Raw genomic sequence first — 26,590 nt, forward strand, 5'->3', positions numbered from 1 at the left:
GACTCAGTTGTTTGCAAATATCATCTCTGTCATCAAATTTTAGAAACATATATTTTTAAATGTTACAATTTCCTTTAGAAATAAATCATAATCAAATTCCTCGCTACATGCCTTTTCGGGATTATTGTGATGTATAAATCGCACCTCGAGTAATTTCTTGAGGTACCTACTACCTCCAACAGGCTTAATCATTAAGCAACTCAGTCCAAAACTTGGACAAATAATTTTAAAAAAATCAACTAATATTGATGCCTCCGTTCGCATATCTTCTTTTGTTTGTCCTCTTTCTCCCTAGTGTTCTTGAGAAAGTAATTTGCAAAAATTTGATATTGGTCAATGATTCTTATCCATGAACATGAATAATGAAACACATTTTTCCTTTTTTTTTTTCTTGGTAAATTAAAAATGCATTCGACTATGGGTGTCTAGTTGCCAAAAACATTTTTTTTATAACCGAGAAATTCATTTGTGACCCGCCCTTTGAACCAATCACAGCCTTCTAAACTCGGTGGATAATGAACCCGCCCCTTTTCCCTTCTCCACTTAAATACCAGGCTTCGCTTTGCATGGTGTGGGAAAACATTTTGCATTTAACCTTTGAAAAGGTGTCTATTTAAGTCTATCAAAGTTATAAGGATTTCATTGCTGAAAACAAAGCCCATCAACTCAATAATACAATTGTTTTGCTTTCACAGTTACTTTTGTATTTTACCAGCTAACATAATAACCTAGCTTAACTTGATAATAAAGGGTATCCTATCGATGTTTTTGACATAGCTTGCCTACATAATACATGTACATTACAATGATAAACATACATTCCTCTCACCATCTACACTGCCAAGCACTGTGCAAGATCATAAAGGTAGCCCGACAATGCGGATAGAACCAACGGCGCTCTTTCTTTGTTACTGATGCCAAATGAAAATGTATTTTTGATATGATATGAAGCTACACCAAGAAAATGCTGCAATTTTATACACATCCTTGGTCCACCATACCACTGGCGATCGTTAGGAAAGCAGAGATCACTGCTCCATGGACCAATGCCCTGCAAATAAAAGTAGACAACAACCTATTGAATTGAGCACATTTGAATAAGAAAATATCCACTCAGGCAACACCGATCACAGGAACAATTTACTTCTACCCGTTTAATTTATATTTACTGTATGCATCTATTTACTAAATCTGCAAGAATGAGTATAACTGTCCACACGAATTTTTGTGGTGTCAGTTTTAGAAACTTACTCTGGACTTTCCTTTTGATAACCAAAATCAGTTGCTGCTTTCAGGGCTCTCTGGTAAGTCTGTTTCATAGCCTCCTGCAGAAAGCAAGAGATCCAACTTCACTGTTCACTAGGAATGACATTTGCAACAAAATGGAAAACAGACAATAGAAGCACCTGCAGGAAAAAAAGATGCTGCTAGCATGCTACTATATAGAACCTCATCTTGAGACAATTAGTGTTGGCTTACAGAATATTTAAGGTCAAGAAGGATGATAAAATACTGCATGAAGATGAATAACATGGGGATATTGTTGAAAAAATTGACTCCAGCAAACATTAATTTTGTTGGCTAGACAAGTAGGAAAAGCATAACAAGTTTAGTTGATTGGCACTTGCTCCAACTGCATATATTTGATCATCACATTCAAACTGAGAAGTTTGATCACATTGACACCTCTAACTGTTGCCCTCTCCCCCCATAACCAAAAGGTAAAGGAAAAACCCCAGTTCTGCATCAAGATGTAAGTGTTAACCTGTAATTTAGACTCAAAATCTTCTGGAGACCAGTTCAAATTGCACTCTTTCAGTTCAAGTTCCCCTGCAACAACCTGCAATGGATAGTAAGAACTTTTATCAATCTAAGAAATGTACACAAACAAGTTGCAGCAAAGTCACTCCACAACAGAAGAAAATATGGGAAACCTAGGCAAATATTAGAGCATGGCTAGATATAATGTTGATACAAATTGGTGCTTCGTGGTTGTTGCATTAACTTGGTAAGCTTCTGTCTAAAACAAGCTTCATAAAACTACAACTTCACAAGCTCTATCTCATAAAGGAAATGTCAAAATAAGATGCCAATAAAGGAAAAGATGATAAAGTAAAAAGAAGACGATGAAAGAAATTGGAAATGAATCTTTTGAGGACATCAAAAATGTGACACGCCCTCGCGGAAAGCCAGTGAACTGCAGGACAGACTCCGAAATTATTTCCTGTGTAAACATAAAACTGGGATCAGATGAAGAGAATGTGGCTTCCTTCTCCCATTTCCATCATGAGTTCACGGGAATGAACCTTTTTCTTCCCAGATACCAAGATGATTCATCCTTAGCCTTCCCAATACAATCCATCAACAAGGTCAATATTACAGTTTGAATACCTACTTTAGCACTATATCTTGCCCATGTTGGCAGATCCAGTGCCAGTATTAGTGCCACGGGGAAGCATAAGCTCACTTTGAACTAAAGCAAAAGATAGTAGAATGTCATAATGCTAAATCTTCGAATCCCTATATACATAGAGAAAATGACTTCCGACGCAAATTCAGGTAGTGCTTGCCATTTTTCAACAAATGAGATACACGTATCATGAAAAGAGAGTAGTCGAGAACAGAGGATCCTACCCCTCCCACACCAGCAGCCATAGAAGGAGCAACTAGGACATTAGCTTTTCTCAAAACGTCTACTGCTTCAGCAGTACATGGCATATTGGAGCCTACAAATGAACGGCAATACAGTTAAAAGTGATAAAATTAAAACACGCCAATTACCCCACTCATTAATCATTATACAGGTAGGATGATGGCCAATAATCACAAACAAGTGAGAATGATAACACGTTGTTGACCAATACCTTCTACAAGTATACGGCAACCAGAGTTAACCAAGTTAATGGCGTCAGATTGATTAATTTCATTCTGTGAGGCACAGGGGAATGCAACATCAAACCTTTCACTCCAAGGCTTAGCTTCATCATAGTACTTTGAGCGAGCATAAGTCTTTGAGTAGTCTCTGCAAATATTACTTATAAGTATGCCATTTATTCAAAACTTTTAAGGTATTTGTCTGCACAGCTATTGTGAAAACAAAAGGAAAAAAAAAAACCTTAAGCTTCTCTGCTGAGCTTTGATGTCTCTCAGGAAAGATATCTTCAAGAAATCAAATCCATCATCATCCACCAGATAACCCTTTGCATCTGTAAAATCGTAATTTGCAAACTTAATAATTTAAGTATCGGATTGTATCTGCACCATATAAGTGGTGTAATGAGCTTTGATTCTCACCTTCCAGAAGAGAATCTATTACAAGCATAGACTGATTGCTCAGTAATCCCTATATGGTAAGCTCTAAGCCAAGCAATAATATTCAGTTGAACAAGGTAGGTTGCAGACTGTACCAATTGATATTGGAATACAGAATTTTTTAATGGAATACCTCTCAGTCAGAGGCGGATCTAACCTTAAAGCATGTGAACCTAGTAGCTTTTACTCAAACATTGTATGTGTATTAACAAATTCACTAAATACCTATAAATATTTAACTATGAACTCAACTATATTAACTTGTGGTCGTTATAGGAAGACAGAAACTTCAAATACTGGATCCACCTCTGCGCTCAGTAGTCATGCAAGCTGAAAACATTTCAGAAGAAATCAGAAAGTTTACCAGATACGGTGATGGGAACGGCCCCATAAGCAATAAGCTTCTCTAGGACATGCATTGCAATCTTTCCAGAACCGCTAACTGCACACCTGTACATACAGACAAGGGTAAACCAGAGGAATTATTACAAAGCCACACATTACTCGAAGAAAGAAGGGACAAAGCCAAAGAGAACAATAAGTTTAGTGAACAATCTCAATTTTTAGGCTACTGTGGGTGTTCTTCCCATCATGTTTAATTTCTTTTTGATCGATTCATCCCAAAACAAAGTGGCCAAACAGATTTTTCATTGGCTAAATTGAAATTGTTCCAGTGACTGTTTTAAACTATTGACTTCATCCTACTCGATCTACACGACCTTTTCCATCAGCACAGTAAAACACATAGACCCTAAGAATTACTTCATCACCGAAATCACAGACGGAAAAACTGAAGTCAGGATAACGAGTAAAAACACAGTTGCCGCGTGCCATATCATCTGTAGCTATGAAGCTCAAAATAGATATCTATCAATGATAATCATAAAGATGAAAGAAACTCAGACTTAAAAGGCAATACGATGGGAGGAAACTGCTAATGGACATTACAGTACTTTGATGCCAAGGTGCAATAGAAACAGCCACACAAAATACTTCTCATACATCAGCAAACATAAAGCGCAAACAGCTTTTCTTTTCTACTTTGATACCTGCCTATGTAAAATTGCAAATAGTTTCGAAGCCCATAAATATGTCTTGGAGAGGGCAGGTTAAGATGACCTAATAAAGTGCTACCTATGGTGTGTATACTTAAACTATTAATAAGGGTGTTAAGATGATAATTTCTCAAAATATGCACAAGATTTGTCAAAATGCTGGCTTTTAATATCCATTTAAATGGACCTCTATGTATTCCGGATTTTGATAAATGTTCAAGTGTCTGTGAAACCATCTAGCTTTCAGACTGGAAGATCCATACAAGAACTCAAACTGAAGGCTGTAAATTATGACAAATGGAGTGGGAAAGTCTAAATATCTACATGCTACCAATTCATGTTTTCTGACAAAGATCTCCATGAACTTCTAGCAGGCTTACCACTTTTCAGCTGCACCCATGATGTAGGTATTCTTATAAAGGCAAACAGATCCACTGATATTGCCATTAATGAAGATCAGTAAAATAAACCCCAAATATTAGGCTATTTTTCTCTTATATTTCTGATTTCACAGACAAAGAAATCCGTAATTGAAGGGATGGTACCTTAATCCTTTTAGTTCTTTGTTCATGTCTGCAAGCATAAGCTGTGCAAAGAAAACCTGAAAATTGCAAGTCAAATTAGTTGGCAGGAACTAGACAAGCATTTAACAATGCAAAACAACAAGAGAAAAAAAAGAGACTTCACCAATCCGTAGCCAGTAGCCTCAGTTCGAAGACTGGAGCCTGACCAATTTACTCTAGGTCCTGTAAAACTTCCCTGCATAACATGAAATGTGTAAAATTCAGTAATTCATATAACTATTTTTTTATGACAAAGGAAACCCGCAGCCGCTACCCTTTGGGTGAGCACGGGGTAAAACCCCCGCTCCTATGCAATAGCTCGCAAACTACATAGGAGCGGTAACCCGCACTAGACAAGCCCAGTGCGACGAGCTCGACCCAAAAGACAAACCCCTTGCTTTTGCTGGCAAGGGGTTTCAAACTTGAGACCTCCAACATGGAAATCCCAAGCCCAAACCATTGGGTCACCTCGAAGGGTTCAGTAATTCATATAACTATAACTGAAAGGAAAGAGAGAGGAGAAAGGGAAAGGAGAATGTTTATAATCATTTGGATGATGCACAATATTTAGTCCAACGAAAAAGGTTTAAAGTAAACTTATTTTTTTGATAATAAGGTTTAAAGAAAACTTATTCAAAGACACCAAATCTGGTGTTTCAGGCATGAAGAAATGTTTATCGAGAAAAGGTAAATGTATTATATATATAGCACCAAGAAGGTGCTGTCAAAAGTACTAACAAACTATCTTTTTCTATTCCTAAAGTGATTCTGTAAGTTCTATCACTTTTTATCATCATCATTAACATAACTCTGTTTACACCAAAAAATAAAACAAATGTAAACAGTTCATTTTGATCTTTCCAATGGACTCTTAAAGAAATGTTGATTATCTAGTCTTAACATCTTAGCAACATCAAGTGCTTCGGGACTATGCGATATCTATATGATTGGCACAGCTCTTAACAGGTGTTACCATGACCATATAGTCAATTAGAGACGTGTATAAACAAACAAACAAGAAAATGAAAAAAATAACACTAGTCATACGGAGATGCTTTATCTAGAAGAGTTAGAACCCCTAAAGGAAAGGACTAAAACCGCTGCAAAATTGTTACCCGTATCTTTACTTATTACAAAGACAGCCAAACAACTTCCATACATACTTGCAAACCAATACTTACTACGAACATTTTATGTTACATCAAGGATAATAAGCTAGATCTACCTGTTTATCAATAATAAAGAGCCACTTAGCATATGTGAATCACTATGGAATCATTAACTAAATTCACATATGGAATCATTAACTAATTTTGGAAGTATTTTTACTGCTTTCCTACTTTAAAGTTTCCTAATTTAAAAGTTTCTTAATTTAAAGTTTCCTAATTTAAAAGTTTCTTAATTTAAAGTTTCCTAATTTAAAAGTTTCTTAATTTAAAGTTTCCTAGTTAGGTTTTTAGTAGAATTTGAAGCTCATGCTATTTGGGATATGTTGTCCCTATATATGTAGGGATGAATTTTGTTATTTTCAAAAGCCATGATTAATATTTTTTGAGAGTTTTCTCTTCTTTTACACCTTTGTGTGTGGTGACTATGGATTTATATTCTTCAAGAGTTAAGATTAATTCTTAACTTGATATCTTTGGTATCTATTAAAGAAATTAGTCTTATACTAATTGTTGTCTCTAATTTCTACGAAATAGGGATCCAGATCACTTTTTATCTAAGTTCTTAGTTTACTCTATTAGTATCATAATTAGCTTTTATCCATTATTTTTTAAAAACTAAGATCAATTAGGGTTCTTCGCACTTGATTTCAAAATTTTGGGATTTTGTTCGCAAATTTCGCCTATCTTTGATTTCTTGCCTTTAATCTTAGTATTTCCGCTTCCGCATTATTTTCTTGTTTATTCAAGTAACCTGATTCTTATCAAATCCCTATTATAAACAAGAATGGGGTTACTAAATATCCCACTTACTTCTAGTGGTTACTCATGAATTTGTTTCCCATCTTTAGTCCTTTCAATTCATTCACCCCATCCTTTTATTGACTGCTTGCTCCTGTTGCTTGCCTATATTCTATTGCCTCTTGCCGTTATGATTTAAAACCTGCATTGTAATAAATCCTATTTTCCCCCATTATAATGTCATAGGATTTAAAACCTGCATCGTTATGAATCTTATCTTCCTCCGTTATAATGTTCCGGCCTAACTACCGCAAAAAAAAAAATGTAAATGTTGTTGGAGTGAAATCAACCTAGAAAGGCCTAACCTCGAAAAGTGTGCCTGAGAGCATTTTATCTAAGGAGGTTGTCTTTGGTTTTGCAGATTTGAACATAACATCATAATGCTAACTTAACACAAAAACAAATAACATAATGATATGTACTTGTTCATATCCTGCCCCCCAAGAGTCAAGACTTTGGTCTAGTGGTAAGAGCGCAACATGATGTGTCACGTCACAGATTCAAACCTTATAAAATATAAAAACTTCGTATTTAAGAGGAGAATGCTAGAGGGGTGGACGATTATCGACGAGTTTAGCACTGTGCGTTACTGGCCCTCGGGGACCTTATAGTTGAAAAATGAAAAAAATAATCCACCACCTCCTCCTCCTCTCTTTTTTTTCTTCTATTTTTTGCCTTTTTTGAGTTAAAATATCTGAACATTAAGCTTAGCAATAATGTTCTGCTGTCATCCCGTGAAATTCAGCAAATTTCATATATGTGAATTATTAGCCTCTTGATTCTTGTATACGTTTTAAGGAAATTATCTCGCCTGGACTTGACCATTCTTATCCATTGCCACACTAGATGCAGGAAAAGAAAGAAATTGGAGGACCAGAAGGATAAGATCTTAAATATCAGAAAATTAATCATCTTCACCTGTGAATGACCCGCCAGTCGGCGATATTGTCCATGCAAAAAGCCCATTTCTCGAGTACCAACACCCATCTCCTCCGAAGGAAGATCCTACATGATCAGACGATAAATCAAACTACAGAATTTAGATCTGATTTGACAGGAAACTGAAAGCGAAAACAGATGTAGACATAAGTATTTAGCTACCTTCTCAGGACCCAAATAACGATACAGTTCATTCATAAAACTCTGACAAAATCGCATAACCTACAGTGAAGAAGGCAGAAAATAGAAGATTTTAAAAAAACAACAACAACTACTACTTCTACGCCACAATGCAATAAAAACTTTGGGGACCATTATAGAAGAAAGCCTAACGCTTGAAATAAACTTGTGACTAGAAATCAACATGGTTAAAAGATAAGCATATACCTCACCATCACTTTTGCTTTTAGGATCAAAATCACTTCCACCTGAAGAACCCCCAAGTCGGTAAGGCGACAAGGCATTTTTCAAAGTCTACCAGACGAGAGCAAATCAAACAATATGAGAAGCAGCATACTTTTTCGACTCAACTTCACACTACACCTTCATCAAAAAGATTAGATGGGAAAAAGATACAGCAATCGCTTGTACACTATAGAGCAAATATACACACATTATAAGTGTTCTGAAGTAAAATTAAAAGACTAAGATAGATGGCAGAAAATCACCTGTCCAAAGCTAAGAAATTTGGCAATACTCAGGTTCATTGATGGATGGAACCGGAGACCACCCCTGCACGGACCTAGAGTCTGATTAAAATGAACCCGAAACCCTCGGTTCACATGCGTCTCACCTCTATCATCAACCCACGGCACTCGAAAAACAATTGTGCGCTCAGGTTCTAATAACCGCTCCATGGTGCTTACATAACTAACACAGAGTAAAGTTTCCTTATCAGAGTTGTAATGATTACTCTTCATACATATGGTTTACGTTCAAGACACTTACCTTGAGTTCTTTGAAATGACTCTTTCTAAAGCGTGAATCGCTTCTTGAACAGACTGTATGAATTCTAGCTCATGAGGATCCCTTTTCAGTGCAGCTTCAATAATTGATCCAGCCGTTTTTGACATAAGAGCTTTTAAGAGATTTCAACAGCAATGAAGAAGTTAGAGAAATATCTCAGTCTCTCGGAAAAAAATCCGACACCCACAAAAAAAGAAACAAGAATGATTTGTGAAATGACTATGTATTCTTGAGTGAAAATATATGTGTGTGAGCTTTGGAGATGAGACAAATTGATTTCAGTGGTTATTGTTTTTCTTTTACGAAACAGCGCACATAGAATTAAACAAAGATGGGCCCATGATGCGAAACTACACTTGTCACAAATTTACAACCCCATCCATCAATATGGAATAGAAGACCAAAACCAACTCTCGACTCGGCCATACTTGATGTCACACTAATACTTCTCAACATAAGAGTCAATGTAGTATGTTAATTAATTTGTTTCCCTATTCAATAGTCATACAAATTCATGCCAGCATACTGGATAAAGCCTGTTCTAGAAACTTCTAGACTTTCCCATAATGCTTATTGTATTTGTTTAGTTGGCTCAATCAGGCCCCTGTAACTAGTTGTGTTCAATTTTTGGATTGTGTCTGCTCCTTGGTGATGGAAGTTCTTTGGTGTATATGACTTGCAATCTTTTGCTTGCATCATCTGGATGATTTTTGATGAATTACCCTTACTTCATCGAAAAGGCTTATGTGGGAAGATGTCCCTGGAGATTGGCCCAAGTGGTAACAGTGTAGTGTGTGATGTGTGGGTTAGGTGCACATCATGGTTTTGAACCTGTACAAAAGCCCAGTATTTAAGTGAAGGGTAGAGGAGTAGACCATTAGCCACCATGTTTGAACCGTGCACCATTGGCTCCAGGGATTTCTCAGTTACCAAAAAATGAAAAAAAAAAAATATGTTGAAAGATTTACAAGTTCTTGCTTAGATATTAACAAATTAGCTCTGCTCTTAGCACTGACATCAAACCCATATAGCTCAATTTAAGTGGGGGAAAGGCTGGAGTCTATGAACTCCTCTAGGAAAAAAGACAAATTATGATCGCAAATACGGTTTCTGCATCAGTGGAGATTTGAACCATGTATAATAGATGAATTTCTGAAGCTATCATCAATATACCAAAAGAGGAGGTCCGTAGTAAAGAGTTAACATATTCTTGAAAAGGTGTTGATAAATTAAATAAACAATGCTTTAGAAGTCTCATACAATTTTTAAGATAAAAACAAAAGTGAAAAGGTCAAGGTGGATACAACCACCAAGAAAACTAAAAAAGGAAATTACCTTTAACATATAAAGGTTTATCAACAACAATCTTATCTTTGGATGCCATTTGGAGACGAAGAGCTTCTTTGTGAAGTAAACTATTATTATGCTCCTCCAGAGCACTCATCTGCATGTTTCGGCTGCCTTCATTTCCATATGGATTCCTCCTATGCTTCCTACCATATTCTCTGCAAACAGAGCAAAATATCCTTGCTGTACCATCTTTCACATCAACATATGCCCATTTATACGTATCTGCCCACTCCTCTCTCCATCTTTTAACGACCTTCTTTTTCTTTTTCGCTGGTTGCGTCTTCAACAAGTCCTGATTCCCACCAGAAGCCTGATGAATCATCATCTGCTTGCTCTCATCATGGTCTTCGGCTGCAGATTCTTGTGGTGGAACATTAATCAAAGTATTATTACTAAATGAAGGGTCATCATCCCCAGGTCCTATTTCCAAATCAATCTCTTCTCCTATCTCTCTCACTACAAGATGATGCCTCTGAGCCTGATGGATTAAGTTCATGTCATCCATTGTAGAATTCATCCCACCCCCACCAGTTGGAAGTAGCATTCAGCATGACAATTTATATACAGTATGATTCGGCCAGCTTGCTGCAAACATAATACACACTAATAAATCTACTTGATTAAATCTCAAAATGCTCCAATACCAGTGCGCATTAAGAGTTGAACAGTTAATCATAAATTGAAAAGCATACTGAATTTTCTTCTCCGTGTTCAGGGTCAGAATTTCAGAGGCTAAGTGTTTGCCTATCTCCTACCTCTATTTACTTTCAGATCAGGCTCTACAATCCCCGTTAGGGAAAATAAGAAAGAAAAGAGGGGACCAAGGAAGAAGGAGAAACCAGTTGGCTTGAGATTATCAACAAAGCATTCTTCATGACCTACCAACTTTATAAATGCAGTAGCAAATCGTAGAAAATATCAATTTCCAGTAGTATACACTCAAAATTTGTTATTGAATAAACATCGGGTATTCTTATTCATGAAAAGGAATTGTATTGCACATATACTACTTCCAAAATTTCCTAGTAACTATGGACTTGAGACGAAGTGTCCTCATGAGTAATATGAGAAGCTAATTGTAGTAGGAAGGATTTAATATTAAACTGACAACGAAGAACAAGGAGGGAAGAGTTAAATAGATAATCATAGCTTAAGTACTATGCCATATGTTGCTGAAGACAATGTACTTACAACAAGATTGTTTAAGAAGACACAAATTAAACTTGATTGTAACTCATCTTAGCTCAATTTCAAGAAAAGCATTCCTAATAATTATTAAAGACAGTTATGAACACTATGGTCTACATCACTCGATGGAAATGCAGTTACCAATTATGTTAGTTCTATTACTCAATGTACTTGGTCAATACAAGAAATTGAGGTGCAATTAAGGAGAAAGGAAGCATTTCAGAGGTAAATGCATATCTCCTAACTATAACAATAGCATAAGGAGGCGCTGCTGGTGGTCTTCTAAGGCAAAAATGAGGAAAGGGGTGACAAAATTAAAGAAATTGATTACTGATTTAAATCAAGACAGGGCGAAATATATTTATGCATCATTCATTGCATTGATCCTAAAAGAAAGGGGCAATTGAGATCAAGGATTACAGACCAATCAGCCTTATAAGCAGTGTTTACAAGATTGCTTCTAAGCTTTTGGCAAGAAGACTTGAAACTGTTACTTGAAGCTAGTCTCTGGTAGCCAGAATGCCTTTGTCAAGGGAAGGCAAATCACTGGTGCATCCTTATTGCTAACGAGGCAATGGACTGGAGATTCAAAAGTGGAAAGCCAGGGGTGCTGTTCAAATTGGATATTGAAAAAGTTTTTGACAAAGTGAGTTGGTCCTATTTGATCAATATGTTGAGACGCACGGGATTTGAGGAAAGATGGTTAAGATGGATTAAATTTTGTATCTCAACTGTCAAATACTCTGTTTTGGTAAATAGGGGGCTTGTGGGGTTCTTCTCTCCTCAAAGAAGCATCAGGCAAGGTGACCCTATTTCACCTTTCCTCTTTATTCTTGTCATGGAAAGGCATAGTAAAATGCTACAAAAATCCAGGCAGCTTCACTGGATAGAGGGCTTCAAAATAGTAAGGAATAACGGGTCCCAAGCTACAGTTTCACATTTGCTTTATGCAGATTACACTCTGGTCATCTGTGGAGCTGAGAGATCCCAAGTGATCCACCTAAATCTAACTTTGTCTGTTTTTGAAGCTATCTCAGGGATACACATGAACATGCAAAACAGTACCATATTCCCCGTAAATGAAGTTGCCAATCTGGAAGAATTGGCAGGCCTTATGGGCTGCAATATTGGCTCTTTTCCTTTTAGCTACCTTGGTCTTCCTTGGGTGCTAAATCCAATTCCATAGACATTTGGAATGGGATGATTGAGAAATTTGAGAAGAGGTTGGCCACCTGGCAGATGCAATACCAATCCTTTGGATGGATGAAGACTAACACTAATTAATAGTGTTTTGGACTAGATCATTAGTCCAGAAAGCTTTCAAGGAAAACATACAGAGTTGGGCTGTGGAAAGGCATCAGGAAACTTTAGAGCACCTTTGCTCAGAACACTCATTTGGCGGCAGGGAATGGCTCTCTTATATGATTTTGGAAGAACAAATGGTTAGGAAATTCCAACATCCAGGAAGCATTTCCAAACCTTTTAACTCTTGCCCAAGATCCTGATGTTGTCATAGTATCATACAGAGAAGGGGCTGACTGGAACCTCCAACTTAGAAGGGATTTGTATGACTGAGAATTCTATGAGCTGCTAGACCTCTACACTAGTCTACAACAAAGCAACCTGAGTCCATCGGTAGCAGACAGACTTAAATGCGGCAATCAAGCAGGTGGCATCTTCTCTGTTAAGTTGAGCTACCAGAAAATGTGCTCTTGCAATCCCATGCTTGACAACTGGCCTTGGAAGCTCATATGGAAAGCAAAAATTCCTCCCAAGGTCATTTCTTTCACCTGGACAGTCCTGAATGAGGAATGCCTCACTCAGGATAATCTGATAAAGAGGAAAATTCAATTCACTCACAGATGCTATATGCGTAAAGTGGAAGCTGAAATCCCTGGCCATCTTTTTACTTCAGATCTATGGAGCATGTTTTTGTGCATTTATGGCCTCAAATGGATCACTCCTCACTCATTAAGGGAAGCATACTTGAGTTGGTGCTTATGCAGTGGCGGATCCAGGATTTAGACTCCGTGGGTGCCAAATAGACTTATCGATTAAATTAATTTTATATTTGATTAAATTATTCGTTTTTTCGATATAAATTAATTTTAGTTCTCTAATTTTTCTTAAAAGAACGTGTGCAGCAATTTCCTTTTTCTTAAAAAATCGTCTTTCTCAAAAAAATAGGTACAAATGGGATTCGAACCCGCAACATCAGCCTTCTAAAGTTGCCCTCCTACCGTGGCACCACAAGCCAATTTTGTTCTGTGGGTGGCACGCTTTATATAAATATAAATATTATATATATATACCTATGTATATATAGAGTTTACGTCGAAGTTCGGGGGTGGCGTGGCACCCCCACACCCCTTAATAGATCCGCCTCTGTGCTTATGGAGAGTTGATAAATCCATCAAGCACAAATGGAGAATGATACTTGCTTGCATTTTTTGGAGTATATCGACAGAAAATAATAGGAAATGTTTTGAAGGGATCTCAACTCCTATAGGCTCTATATATTTATTTTGAAATAGGTGACTTTAACTCCTATAGGCTCTATAAAAGCTAAATGTATGGCTAGTCTATTTTGCTGGTTCAGTTTATTCCCATCTAATAGTTCAGATCAACAATTAGACTTCAGTAGTTCCCTAGCTCTGGCATAGACAGTTTTTGTGTAGGAGCGAGATGCTTCTGTAAGCTTCAATGTCATATCTTGTAACTACTGCATCTTTCAAAGATATCACTTACTTCATCAAAGAAACAAAAGCTCAACTTTTAGGCAATTCGAGCTGCACACTTCTACCTGCGTAAACTTGGACCTAAAACCATTCAGTTTCATGGATATATACATCACACTATACAACTTCTAGCCCTTCTATTGAGCTATTTTAAGCTTTCTACTCATCCATTCAACTCAATTTTCTATTATAGAGGAAAAAAAAGAGTCCAAAGCTTCACATGAATGCTATGCATAAAACCTGAATAGAAATTAAATAAAAAAGATACAATCTTTAAGATGCCCTCAAAAGAGCTATCTTTCAGCCACCATCACCTAACACAGATGAAAACTTCTCACGTTTTTCTCAAATATCAACGTCTACCAAACAAATAAACCCAAAATGCAACATCCCCAAACAATAAAAGAACCAATTGAATTAGAACAGAAATGCTGGGGACCTCAATTGGGAGTCTTTTTGAGCAAAGCTAAAAAAAATGAAAGACTCTTACTTTTCAAGAACCCACTCAAATTGGTTTGATCAGATTCTTGTTTCAAGCTTTCTGAAATGTAACTCCCAAGTTTTTCTCTTCTACAAGAGCTGTTTTCCCATGTCGGTCCAATTCGCCAGCAAGGTGCCTCTCAGCTGCTACTGGATAAAGGGAATTCCAACTGTAGAATGCTATAAATGGGGTAGAACTGGATTTTTTGAAAGAGAGCCGACAAGGTAGTAGTGTCGGAGCAATTGAATTTTGCTATAAAGTTATCAATTTGGCGAGTCCAGTGACTCGCTCTCTGCAATTGGGGTTTTTTTGGGGAAGAAAGGGGTGAAATGAAGAGAGGGACTAATTTGATAAATTTGGATTCTTTTTGTTGGGAACAAAACCAAAAAAAAATAGGAATAAGCATTTTTCATTTTTGTTCTATTTTTTATTTTATTTTATTACAAAATCATTTCAAGTGTCTATTTTAGTTAGCTTTTGATCATTAATTTCCAATTAGATTTTAAAATTTTATCTTTAAATATTAATTTGGCTAAAAAAAATTATTGTTTTAGAAATTTAATCTTCAAATATTTGCAGATTTTTAAAAAATTAGCTCAGATTACTTTTGAAGTTTTGGGACTTTCACTTATAAGACTCAAAAAAAAAAAACTGTAAATAAAATAAACTTGGAAAGACAATTTTAAATTCTGAAAAATATAATTTTAAAAACTAAAATTTTTAATTTTTTACATCAAAATGTTTTAGTCAAGTAAAAGTTTTTTTGCTACTCCTTCAAGTTATAGTATTAGTTGGGTCCACTTTCATAAAATAGAAACTTTATATTTATTTTTGTCAATGTATGCAATATCATATTAGTGAAAATGGTATTAGATGAATTCTAGTATGTGATGTGTTAGATGATTTTATTTTTTTGGGTAGAGAATCTAGATGTGGTGATCAAACTACTTTAGTGATCAATAAAAGTTATTTAATATAAATAAAAAATTAAATAATAATAATAATATTTTTAAACACTTACATAAATCAAATGGTATCACTATAAGCTATTATAATGGAAAAAATAAATTATGTGGACGTACATAATTATCGAAGGTAATTAGAGAAGGCAAATGAGAGTCGATCGAAAAAGTGAATCGCTTGACAAATTTCTTTGTAATTCATTTATTAAGGTTGGAAGATGGTTGGAACCATTCAAACGTACAAATTGCGCAAGTGAAGCTGGAAAATGAACTACAACATCTAATGTATTTGCACCATCACCATCTTCAAATAAAGTTTTTTCTACTACAGCGTCATAAATGACGCATAGCAAAGAAGTGTTCAATACATCAACAACTTATATCATGTGAAAGGGGTTCAAGGTTCAATTATGAAGTACTAGAAAATTAGGATGAATTTGAATATAATTGTTACACCAAAACTAAGTACACAGAATCAACCAGACTGTCTTAGTGGATCTTTGTAACTTAACGTAAATATGAAATCATAAAAAATTAATTTTTTTGAATTTTGTATGTAACTCACTAAATGTACGAAAAATAAAGAGAATATGTGTACGAGAATTGAACAATGAAACTCTCAAGCATTTGGCAATGATGTGTTGATATCAATGATGATTTATTTCATCATTTTGTCAATAGTGATAATTGAAATTTATTTGTCTCCTAATCAAATAAAAAAAAATGAATGGTTTAATTGATAAAAATGATTATGTGACGTTATCAATGGTTATACGCTATTCAATACAATTTCATTGTGTTAAAGACGTTTAGTTGTTGATTGAATATCAGAAGCAAGCAATTAATTATTTAAAGACTATATTAAGGTATGTTAGTTTTTACTTCAAACAAACAAGTTTGTGGCTGTCAAATTTTTTTTAAAAAAAATAAAATTGCCTACATAAGCAAATGCCAAACTTTAGACATTTTGTTTGATTTTAAATATTGTATATTGAATTTTAATTCAAAGTAAATAAATTTATAAATATTTATTCACTATAAGCAATCTCAATATCATTTATGTGTGCGTTTATTTTAGTAGAATGACGATGATATCATAATAGGAATTTTGAGAAGAACAAATTAAATATAATATAAAAGTTAATAAAACTGACGAATAATTTTAAAATTATTTATAATGACACTAATAATAATTACACATCAATTATAAATAAATTATTAATCATGTCATGTCATTAATCTCGTATTTTAAAAAATAACATGACACAATTAAAAATTAAGGTGATACTTTTTTTCCTTTCTTTTTTTACTCTGACAGTACTAAAAGACTCACAGATAATATATCATTAGTAAATGCATACTGAAAAATCATCTTCTCAATTAATTATTTTTTCTTCCGTTGTACGCTATGATATACTTTACTAAGAGTCTGTTTGGCATTACTACTAAAAACTGCTTATTTCTAGAAGCATTTTTTTAGAATGACTTTTTAAAAAAATGTTTTTGAAAAAAAGTAATTTGTGTTTGACTAATTCATTTAAAAAGTGTCTATGATAAGCAAATAGTATCTGACTAGTCTTTTTTTTAAAAGTGCATTTGAGAGTCAAATTACGAAAAACGATAAATATCAATGTACTTTTAATATTAAGATTATTTTATAGAGAGAAACTATTTTAAACATTTATTAGAATTTTTTTAATTAAAATATGCATATTCAAATTTTCAATAAATATTATACATAAATAAAAAATAAATTAAATATTAATATAATATTAACACAATGACTTAAATATAATTCAAAATATCAAGAAAAATAAATTTAAAAACTATTACACAAATTAAACCACTATATACGAAAAATTCACCACAAAAATAAATAAAGTCCTTCAGATTTTTAATCCTACAAAAATGTTATTGTTACATTTATTTATGATTCTGTAAAATAAAACATAAAATAATATATAAAATATAAAATAAAAATAGTATATAAACATTAAATAAAAAAATTATTATATAAAAATAAAAAATAAAATTCATGTATGAAACTTAATCAAATTTATGATATATGTTAATTAATTAATAAAAGATATATTGGTGAATATGTATATATGGAAGGGATATTTTAATCTTCAAGAAAATTAATTTTCTGCTTCTGCTTTTTTTATGAAGCAAAAATTTTTAAGTTCTTCCAACATCAGAAAAACAGTTTATGCTTCCATTTAAAAGCAGTTTTGAGAATTTATCTAACACTATGTTTTTCAAAATAAAATAAAATGTTACAAATTCATTTAATTGTGGATGTTTCTCTTAATTTATCCCTAACGTAATATATGTATTTATTGTATTTATTAAAGTTATATTTGGTTAAAGGATGTAAACGGGTGTTTTCTAAATCCTGTAAAAAGATAGTTTTTTCGCCCTTGTGAAACACACTTGAAGAGAATAAATAAAGCTCCCAACTTTATACTTTCCATCACCATTTGTCTTACCTCCTTGTTTAAGTATTATTATATTTTTTCTCTTGTTTTACAACACGTTATCAGCACGAGTCTCTAAACAATTAAAGCCTACTTAATTCAGATTTATCTTTTTTCCTAAAAGTTTATAAATTTTCTTTCCTAGTCAGGTATAAATTTATATATTTATAACATCTCTAATAGGACTTACATAAGTCTTTGAGTTACAATTTAATTATTGTATACATAACTTGCTTTAGCTATTATTATGGTACTTTACTAGGTATAATAATCAATACGTTTCAGGTTTATATTATTATGCTATTTATATGCTACTAACTTATAACTCTAAATTAATTACTAAGTAATATGATCATGCTAGTTAAAATAACTCGTAAGTATTTTCATACATTATGATAAGTATATTGGTGTGTCATAAAGAAGAATATTATTGTATTAAATAGCGAAAACGGTCTGAAAAATACTCCAACTTTGGCCAAAATTGTTGTTATGATACCAAACTTTATGGAGGACCTTTTACCCCCTGCACTATTTAATAGTGTATTTTCAAGGTATATATGTGCCCACATGGACACATTACTATTTATAATGATGCAATATTTATGATGTCCACGTGGGCATATATATACTTTTAAAATACACTATTAAATAGTGTAGATGGGTAAAAGGTCCTTTCCAAAGTTCGGTATCGTAACATCAATTTCGGTCAAAGCTCAGATATATTTCAGACATTTTCCCCTATTAAATATAACTTGAAACTTTTACAAATATTTGGCGTTAATATCTGTTGAAACTAATAATAAATATTGTAGAACAATTAAAATTACATATTAAATCTATTGTTTCAATACTTCATTAATTTACATGTTTTTGAGACATTCAATGTGCATGCATAAAACATATAATATATTTTATAATCATAGTATACTTTATTATTTGAACATTAATTTACCATTTATTATAACGAAATCAACATCATAACATTAACTCAATTATTTTATGATAGTTTCCATCATGTCGAATTTGTCAAGGTTTGAATTTGTGGCACTCGACATTTCTGGAAAGAACTATTTATCATGGGTACTTGATGTTGAAATTCACCTTACCGCTAAGGGTCTTGGTGATAGTATAATCGAAGGGAATAAAGCATCAAGTCAGGATAAAGTGAAGGCTATGATTTTCCTTTGTCATCATCTTGATGAAAGCCTAAAGGTTGAATACTTGACGGTAAAAGATCCACTTGAATTGTGGATAGGTTTGAAAGGGAGGTATGACTACCTCAAGGCAACGGTATTGCCAAGGGATCGTTATGAGTGGATGCACTTACGATTTCAAGATTATAAAATCGTAATTGAGTATAACTGTGGTGTATTTGGAATCAATTCCCAATTAAAATTATGTGGGGAAATTATAAAAGATGAGGACATGTTGGAAAAGACACTAACTACTTTCCATGCCTCCAATATAATATTACAACAACAATACCGTGAAAAAGGTTTTCAGATATACTCTGAATTGATCTCATGCCTTCTGGTGGCTGAGCAACATAATGACCTTTTAATGAGAAATCATGAAGCCCGTCCCACTAGAAGTGCTCCATTACCGAAAGCATACGGGGTAGAAGCGCACGGTCAGTCTGAAATAAGACAAAATAATCGGAGCCATAATAATGTGTGTGGGCGTGGCAAGGGCAAAAGACGATATAATAATCGTCGAGGTGGTGGTCATACTAAAAAAAGAAAACAATCTGGGTTCTCAAAATAATCCTTCCAAAGGAAAGGGCGATCATTGTCATGGTTGTGGCCTTAAAGGTCATTGAAAAAATGAATGTCGGACACTTGAGCATTTTGTCAGGTTGTATCAAAATTCCTTTAAAAGGAAAGGAAATAAAGGTGATGCCTCCTCTTCTAATTCCCGGGTGAAGTCACATTTGACTCTCAAAGATGATGTTAAGGCAGAGTCTTCTCAAAAATATGATGAGAATGTTGAGGTAAATTTAGCATTGAAGGATGATGCTTTTGATGGGCTCGATGATATTACTTATCTAGAAGCTGAGGACTTCTTTGGGGATTGTAACTGAAGATTGATAATTGAACCGGGGAATGAATAATGTTGTTATGTGTTTTAATGTCTTACTAAAAGTTCATGTACTTAAATTTTCTTTTGTTAAGTTTCGTACTTCTTATTATGTATTTTTATTTTTATTTCATAAATAAAATTTTCCAGTCTTCAGTTGGATTCAAGATGAGTGATGAAGATATGTGTCTTCTGGACAGTGCCACAACTCATACAATACTAAGAGAATAAAAATATTTCTCTCATTTGATTATGAAAAAGGCATATGTTAATACAATATTCGGTAGTACAAAATTGATTGAGGGCTCTGAAAGAGCGGCATTATTACTACCCAGAGGAATATTATTGATAATTAATAATGCATTGTATTGTAGTAAGTCTCAAAGAAACTTATTAAGTTTCAAGGTTATTTTCCAAAATGGTTATCATGTTGAGACTGCAAATGAAGAAAATGTGGAATACCTTTATATTACTACAATAAATGCGGAGAAGAAAATTGTGCATGAAAAAATGTTTGCACTGTATTTTGGGTAGTACCATACAAATATTAGTACGTTTGAATCACATGTCGTGGTAAACAAAAGATTTACTGGTTCCAATGATTTTATCATTTGGCATGGCTGGTTGGGCCATTCCGGTTATAATATGATGCGCAGAATAATTGAGAATTCACATAGACATACTTTGAAGAATCAAAATGTTCTTCAATCAAATGAATTCTCTTGTGTTGCTTGTTCACAAGAAATATTGGTCATCAAACCATCAGTGGCTAAGGTTGGGGTGGAATCCCCTGCATTTCTGGAACGGTACATGGTGATATATGTGGACCTATTCACCCTGCATGTGGACCATTTAAATATTATATGGTCTTGATAGATACAACTACAAGATGATCGCATGTGTGCTAATTATCAACTCGCAATATGGCTTTTGCAAGGTTGTTGGCTTAAATAATAAGGTAAAAAACACAATTTCCAGATTATGCAATAAAAACAATTCGTCTTGATAATGCTGGTGAGTTTACATCCCCAACATTTAATGATTATTGTTTGTCCACTGGAATAACAGTTGAACATCTTGTTGCACATGTTCATACTCAAAATGATTTAGCAGGGTCATTGATTAAAGTCTTCAATTGATAGCTAGACCATTATTGATGAGGACAAAGTTGCTTGTTACAGTTTGGGGGCATGCTATTTTGCATGCAGCAACACTTGTGCGCATAAGGCCAACCAGTTATCGTGACATCTCCCCATTGCAATTGGATTTTGGTCAGGAGTCAAACATTTTCCTTCTTAGAATCTTTGGTTGTGCGGTATACGTCCAATTGCTCCTTCACAACGCACAAAGATGGGTTCTCAACGAATATTGGGGGATATATGTTGGATATGAATCTCGTTCTATTGTAAAATATTTAGAACCTAGAACTGGAGATTTACTTACGACAAGATTTGTTGATTGTCATTTTGATGAATTAGTATACCCAATATTAGGGGGAGAACAAAAGCAGATGAAAAATGAGATAGATTGAAATTCACTTTCATTGTTTTTTTTAGATCCTCAAACAAATCAATGTGAGTAAGAAGTTCAAAAGATGATTTATTTACAGAATATTGCAAATCAACTATCGAATGCATTTACTAACCTTCCACTGGTTACTAAATCATATATCCCAGCTGATAATGCTCAAGTTCGAGTTGATGTCCCGATAGAACAAAATGTGAAGGCAAACGAGTCTGAACCACACTTAAAACGTGGTAGACCAATTGGTTCCAAAGATAAAAATCCTCGAAAAATGAAAGGAATAAATGACCAAGATGATCATAATATGGAGGCAATTGCTCATGAAGAGCTCCGAGACATAATTAATAATAACACCACTGAGGAGGTCCGTGTAGCTGAAAATAATGAGAATGAGGAAATCTAAATAAATTACATCTCGACGAGAAAAAGGTGGAATCAAAATAATATTGTGGTGGATAATATTTTTGCCCTATAAAGTTGTTGTTGAAATAATGCAGCAAGATGAGGATTTGGAACCAAAATATGTCAATGAATGTAGACAGATAAATGATTGGTCAAAATGGAGGAAGCAATTCAAACTGAATTGGCTTCACTTGAAAAACGTGAAGTTTTCGGACCAATAGCCCGAACACCTGAAGGTGTCAAGCCGATTGGGTACAAGTGGGTTTTTTTTGCGAAAATGTAATGAAAATAGTAAAGTCGTAAGATATAAAGCACGACTTATAGCACAAGGATTTTCGCAAAGGCATTGAGGAGACATATTCTCCTGGGGTAGATGCAATTGCCTTCAGGTATCTAATAAATATGACAGTTCATGAAAAGCTTGAAATGCATCTAATGGACGTTGTCACAACCTATTTGTATGGCTCACTAAACCACAATTTTTTTTATGAAAATTCCTGAAGCACTCAAAGTGTCTGAAGCATATAAAAATTCGAAAGAAAATTGTTCTATAAAGCTTCAGAAATCTTTATATGGATTGAAACAATCTGGGCCAATGTGGTATAATCGTCTTAGCGAATACTTGCTAAAGGAAGGGCATAAGGATGACCCTAGTTGTCCTTGTATTTTTATACGAATGCAAAAATCTGAATTTGTAATAATATCTGTTTATATTGATGACTTGAACATCATTGGAACTTCTAAAGATCTTTCAAAAGTTGTTAAGTGTTTGTAGAAAGAATTTGAAATGAAAGATCTTGGTAAGACGAAACTTTGTCTTGGCCTTCAGATTGAACATTTGGAAAATGAAATATTTATCCACCAATCAACATATACTAAAAAGGTTTTGAAGCGATTTTACATGGATAAATGACACTCATTGAGTACCCCGATGATTGTGAGATCTCTTGACATAATAAATATCCATTCCGACCTCAAGAAAAGGATGAAGAGCTTCTTGGTGATGAAACTCCATATCTCAGTCCTATTGGAGCACTAATGTATCTTGTCAATAATACCCGACCAGATATTTGTTTCGTAGTAAGTTTATTTGCGATATTCAACTCATGTCCAGCAAGAAGACATTGGAAAGGTGTTAAGCACATATTCAGATATCTTCAAGGAACAATTGATATGAGATTGTTGTATTCTAATGCATCCAAGTCAGAATTGATCGGTTATGCAGATGCGAGATATTTGTCTGACCCATATAAATCCCGGTCTCAGACATGCTATTTATTCACATATGGAGGTACATCTATATCACGACGTTCGATAAAGCAAACAATAGTTGCTATTTCTTCAAATCATGCAGAGATAATAACCATCCATGAAGCCAGTCGAGAATGTGTATGAATGAGATCAATGACTCAACACATTTTGCAATTATGCGGTCTTTCTGTGCAAACAAAGACTCCAACAATATTGTATGAAGATAATGTTGCTTTCATAGCTCAATTAAAAGAAGGATATATCAAAGGAGACCGAACAAAACATATTTCACCTAAGTTTTTTTTCACACATCATCTTCAACAAAATGGTGAGATAAATGTTCAACAGATTCGTTCGTGTGATAATCTTACAGATGTATTCACTAAGGGATTGCCAACGTCAACATTTGAGAAACTAAGATATAAGATTGGAATGCGTCGTCTTCAAGATATCAAATAAAGTTTTCATCATGGGGAGTAAAATACACGTTGTACTCTTTTTCCCTTAACCAATGTTTTGTCCCATTGAGTTTTCCTGGTAAGGTTTTTAACGAGGCAGCACTCAAGGCGTATTACAAGATGTGTGTACCCTTTTTCCTTAACTAGAATTTTTCCCACTGGGATTTTCCTAATAAGGTTTTAACGAGGCACATTATCTATAAACATCCAAGAGAGAGTGTTACAAATCCATTTAATTGTGGATGTTTCTCTTAATTTATCCCTAACGTAATGTATGTATTTATTGTATTTATTAAAGTTGTACTAACGTATTTGGTTAAAGGATGTAAACGAGTGTTTTCTAAATCCTATAAAAAGGTAGTCTTTTTCACCCTTGTGAAACACACTTGAAGAGAATAAATAAAGCTCCCAACTTTATACTTTCCATCACCATTTATCTTACCTCCTCATTTAAGTATTCTTGTATTTTTTCCTCTTGTTTTACAAAAAAAAATAATACTTTTATCACACAAAAAAACATTTTTGGTCTCCCAACAATAATGTCAAGCATGATCTAAGTCTACCAAGTCCCCTTTCTAATGCATTTACCCATTATGCATTTAAAACTATGGATCACACATGTTGATTTAGGACACGAATAAGTTATAATTGTATGTGTTCTTTCAATTTATTTTGGGAAAAGGGTTAAAAATGCCCTTAACGTATTGAAAATGGTTTTAAAATGCCCTCCTTCCACCTATTGGATCAAAATTGCCCTTAACGTTTTTTTAGGTTTAAAAATGCCCCCTTTTGACATAAATATGACATGACATTAGTGGATCAAATAATTGGCATTAATTTATTGGTCCACGTGAATTCTTAAACAAACCCGTCCATAATTAACTAAGCTAGCAAACCCTAAAACAATCTAACCCATCAATTCCTATTTTACACGTCCATTTTCAGATTTGTTCCCAATATCTCTGTATGCTAAAAAAAAAGGTTTCTTTGGGTTTTGATCTTAGAATGTGATGATGGTAAGACAGGAATATGACTTAATAAGATGTGTTTTTAAGCTTTGAAAATAACTTTGATAAGAGAAAGACTGAAACTTCAATTTTTATACTTGGCATTTTAAGGTTAATTTACTAGAAGTATATTGGTTGTAATTTATAATGAATATAAATGGGTCTCATCAAAGGTCAAATAATTTCACATATGAACGATTGGATAGAGACTTTCACAGTAGAATCAGTATGAGCTGATAAGGTATATGAATTCATCCTCTGTTTATACCATTGCTTTTTTTTTTATAAGACTGATTCATTGTTTCGACGTATTTGGCATTATTACTATTGAATTTACTTAACTGATTTTGTGAGATATGATTTAGAGTCCAATAAAAGGATCTGTTCGAAGGTTTGTAGATTTACACTGATTTTTAAAAAAAAATAGGTGTAAAATGAAAATGAATTGATGGGTTAGATTGTTTTGGGGTTTGCTAGCTTGTTTCATTATGGACGGGTCGGTTATGACTTATGTGGGTGGGTTAACAATTCATGTGGACCAATAAATTAATGTCAATTGTTTAATTATTTGACCCACTAATGTCATGTCATAATTCTGTCAAAAGAGGGCATTTTTAAACCTAAAAAAAATGCTAAGGGCATTTTTGATCTGATAGATGGAAGGAGGGCATTTTAAAACCATTTTCAATACGTTAAGGGCATTTTTAACCCTTTTCCCATTTTTTTTTATGTGTATCACCTGCATCTTTTATTAGTTGTAATATTTTTTGATCTCATACAATTGAATATATTTATATCAATCATTTTCTATATTAACATTTCACTATAGTAATAAAGTTTTTTTTTGAACTCGATTTTCAAATATATATATATATATATTATCCTTATATAATAATATCTTAATTACAATCTTTGTATTATCACATTTCTATATCAAATTTACTCAATTATTGGTCAATTTTGCTTTTCAATAGAATGACATGAGTTTTGATTGATTAACAATTTTTTTGACTTTTGTTTATAATTATTATTTGTATTTATGATTATAGCACTAGCTATGATAAAATTGGTTATTAATTTATTGGTAATGTATTAGCTTTTAAAACAACAATTAGTAAACGATGATTGTCTTTAGATTTCTTTTATAACAATACTTTTTGAAGTAAACAAATAATTTCTATCTTAATTTTGTCTAAGACGATTAATAAGATTTAAACACCAAATTACATTATAGGTGTATAATAGTTAGTCCCTATAGTAGCAAAAATAATATTTTCTTGATGTATAATCCTATTATGAAATAGTCACTAAATAATATTATATAAACATATATTAATATACATATTTGCATATCTATTAGACTGTTACACTCATTTTGTAGACATGTTGCACTCTAGTAATCCAACATTAACTTTCATTTAACGTCATATATTTTATTATTGCTCTATAGAACATATTTTCATTTTGATAATAATTTTCCTCCATTTCAACCATTCTATATATTTTAATTGTATATTATTTAACATGGTCATATACCAATCTGTTATCCTAATTCCTAAAGCATCAAACTTGCATATTATAAAATTATTTACATTTTTTAATGATGCAGATTCATATAATTTTGCCAGTTCAATTTTATTCTTCTTTTACTAACTAAATGTGTATTTTACATATTGTGTCTTATATCAATTTATTCTAAATAAATTCTTTTACTTTTTTTTAGTATCTTTTCATAATTCAAACTTTTAATTGACACTCTTACTTCTTTTATCAAATAATACAATTTTGTTAGTAAATATCACACGTCATCAAATTTTATTTATAATAGTATTAGTTAGCTTTGGAGCTGTCAATATGGGTTGACCTACCCCATT

At 33.5% G+C, this 26,590-nt stretch overlaps 2 protein-coding genes across 3 annotated transcripts; one reads left to right on the forward strand and one right to left on the reverse strand.

Moving 5' to 3' along the window:
• Window positions 1–642: 642 nt before the first annotated feature.
• Window positions 643–14,905, reverse strand: LOC125810607 (uncharacterized). 2 transcript variants are annotated; one of them, XM_049490077.1, is made up of 16 exons: window positions 14,569–14,905; window positions 10,138–10,737; window positions 8,785–8,914; window positions 8,505–8,706; window positions 8,224–8,310; window positions 7,999–8,058; window positions 7,816–7,902; window positions 5,055–5,126; window positions 4,913–4,968; window positions 3,677–3,762; window positions 3,116–3,206; window positions 2,865–3,022; window positions 2,635–2,726; window positions 1,766–1,840; window positions 1,252–1,325; window positions 643–1,051 (listed from the first exon to the last, which is right to left on the reverse strand). In XM_049490077.1, exons 2-16 carry the CDS (start codon window positions 10,694–10,696, stop codon window positions 976–978), a joined length of 1,905 nt encoding a protein of 634 aa, XP_049346034.1. In that variant the 5' UTR covers window positions 10,697–10,737; window positions 14,569–14,905; the 3' UTR covers window positions 643–975. The 2 variants fall into 2 exon arrangements, with proteins under 2 accessions (XP_049346034.1, XP_049346035.1); XM_049490078.1 differs by lacking the exon at window positions 14,569–14,905 and adding an exon at window positions 10,845–10,886.
• Window positions 11,915–12,526, forward strand: LOC125810455 (uncharacterized). The gene has a single exon (XM_049489932.1). It carries the CDS (start codon window positions 11,915–11,917, stop codon window positions 12,524–12,526), a length of 612 nt encoding a protein of 203 aa, XP_049345889.1.
• Window positions 14,906–26,590: the final 11,685 nt, after the last annotated feature.

Source organism: Solanum verrucosum, unplaced genomic scaffold (assembly GCF_900185275.1).
Source record: "Solanum verrucosum unplaced genomic scaffold, falcon-dt-bn FXZP01000118.1, whole genome shotgun sequence".
Classification (NCBI taxonomy): Eukaryota; Viridiplantae; Streptophyta; class Magnoliopsida; order Solanales; family Solanaceae; genus Solanum; species Solanum verrucosum.